Consider the following 2,272-nt stretch of genomic DNA (forward strand, 5'->3'; position numbering starts at 1 on the left):
TCAACACTTAGCTATATTGGCTAAGATGACCATAGTGGAGGGTTCTGATGAGGTAACCATAAGTTGTCTCTGATTTTTGCACGATGATAAAGTTTTTTGATGAGGTAATTTATAACCATAAGTTGTCTTTGTGCAGAGTATACCATTGACTGCAGTACGTGGCTGCTCTACGAACTCTCATGCCACATCTATAGCCTCTACATCTAGAATGTACCCTCTACCAGTTAACCTAGGGAGGGATATAGTGAGTCAAGCATTGGATGCAAATAGGAGACAAAGAGAAGTACATCAAACAACAAGTACTTCGGGCAATGTACATGTAGCCTCGTCTATGATCCAACCAGCACCTTTGAAAGGTGATATCATGCCGTTAACAGTAGTGTATGTTTATTGGGGTGATAAATATTTTTCTCTTACCAATCAATCTTCTTCTGTGTTTCTTCTTGCATTGTGGGAATTCGCAGGCATGGTATATGCATTCAATACCTCCATCGAGGACCTTGCAAGGGACTGTAAGAACATAGAAGGGCCATCCCCTCTATTCAAACATGTTTTGGAAGCCATGAATGTGCTTTGTAATAAAGGAAAAGTCCATGGGAAAAGGACTGACTATTGTGTGGAGATGGTGTTTGTAGACTTCCCCTCAAACCTCGTTGTTGAGGGTTGTTTGGGACACAGAGTGCCACCTTGGAATGTGGTTAGCGAAAGTCTATATGAGGCAACTTTTCAATTTGTATACTTTTGTCTTAATGATCATGGCTTCATAACATGCCTTTATACAATGGAAGAAGGAGTGAAGATAGAGCATGAGGCAACATCTAGAGGATTTGTGGTCTTTCATCGACAAGTGGTCAAATGCACTCCACCAGTGGGAAAGAAGATGGGACAACTTGTAACAAAGGTAGCTGCACACTTCTCTTCTACAAAAATTCTTATTTCTATGTCTATTTCAACTTATAGCCTAAGGAATTCACTACTATTTGAATGGATTTCATTACAGGTTGCATGTCTTATTCTATCTATTTTTGTACGCTCAAGTACACCAAGGCAGTATTTACGGATGTATGGAGATAAGGTGGAAGAGCAAAATCTTGGGAGTGAATTAGATCTGGAACAAGACCTCATTCAAGATATGTAAGGGATCGACTCTGGATCTGTGATTAAAAACAATGTCTATGTATTTAGGGTTTAGGTTTTTGGGTCTCTCATCTCTGTGTTTATGTAGTGTTCCTGAAGAGGATATGGTAAAACGAAAGGGAAAGCCTTGGAGAGGTGGTTGCCAAAGAGGGCAGAGGCTATGCAAGTACATAGTATCTCTCTTTTCAAAGACAGGGGATACTATTGTTGACTTGTTTGCTGGGACTGGAACTCTTGGACTTATTGCAGCGGTCATGGAACGTAATGTTATTATCTTTGAAAAGGACCATCGCATATATAATAAGCTATTGGAGCCATATTCTACAAAGGTAATTCCCAAATTAATAAGACAAGGCACTGTTAATACCCCATAATCCTCTATAAATGCAATGTTCATTAATTTCTTACTTTTTTGCAGTTTGAAGAAGACTAAAGACATTTTGGATCTTAGCATTTTTTGTGAAGACAGAAGACATTTTGGATATTAGCATTTTTGGTGGATGTAGCGTGATATTTGAACTTTTTTTTAAAGACATTTAAAGACAGTTTCGATGTAGCATTTTTGGTGGATACAGAAGACATTTTATATATTAGCATTTTTTGTGGATGTAGCGTGATATTTGAACTTTTATTTAAAGACAGTTTGGATGTAGCATTTTTGGTGGATGTAGTAAGCCTGCTTTTATTTTGTGTCTTGAATACATTGTCTTGAAGGTGGTATGTCATGAAGGTGGTATGTCTTGAATACATTGTCTTGAATACATTGTCTTGAAGGTGGTATGTCTTGAAGGTGGTATGGCATGTCATGTAGTAAGCCTGCTTTTTTTTTTGGTATGTCATGTGTCATTCTTGCTCACTTTCAATGGATACATGACAAGAAACTGCTCGCATCTCGTATTGATTTGAAAATAATTTGCAAATTGGCTCACTGCAATGGGCTCGCTCCATGGCCACCCTCATTTAAATCGAATTGAGGTTGGTGGTCAAGACCTCGGCCGAGACCTTGCTATGCGAGACGTCCTCCATTGACTCTCCATTAGCTATTGCAACTTTATCAGCTAGGTCTCCCACGACCTCATTCGCAAGACGGTCAAGAATGCTTCCCCAGCATTCTTGACATAAAACAGTCATTTAA

General features: G+C 39.0%; 1 protein-coding gene across 1 annotated transcript; it reads left to right on the plus strand.

The window, feature by feature from the left end:
* Positions 1 to 800: 800 nt before the first annotated feature.
* LOC147606603 (uncharacterized) lies at positions 801 to 1,709 on the plus strand. The gene is made up of 4 exons (XM_086791813.1): positions 801 to 901; positions 1,001 to 1,134; positions 1,226 to 1,466; positions 1,556 to 1,709. Exons 1-4 carry the CDS (start codon positions 881 to 883, stop codon positions 1,568 to 1,570), a joined length of 411 nt encoding a protein of 136 aa, XP_086647939.1. The 5' UTR covers positions 801 to 880; the 3' UTR covers positions 1,571 to 1,709.
* The last annotated feature ends 563 nt before the right edge of the window (positions 1,710 to 2,272 follow it).

This window comes from Cibotium barometz, chromosome 57 (assembly GCF_041138505.1).
Source record: "Cibotium barometz isolate CiBa-2024 chromosome 57, ASM4113850v1, whole genome shotgun sequence".
In the NCBI taxonomy this organism is placed as follows: domain Eukaryota; kingdom Viridiplantae; phylum Streptophyta; class Polypodiopsida; order Cyatheales; family Cibotiaceae; genus Cibotium; species Cibotium barometz.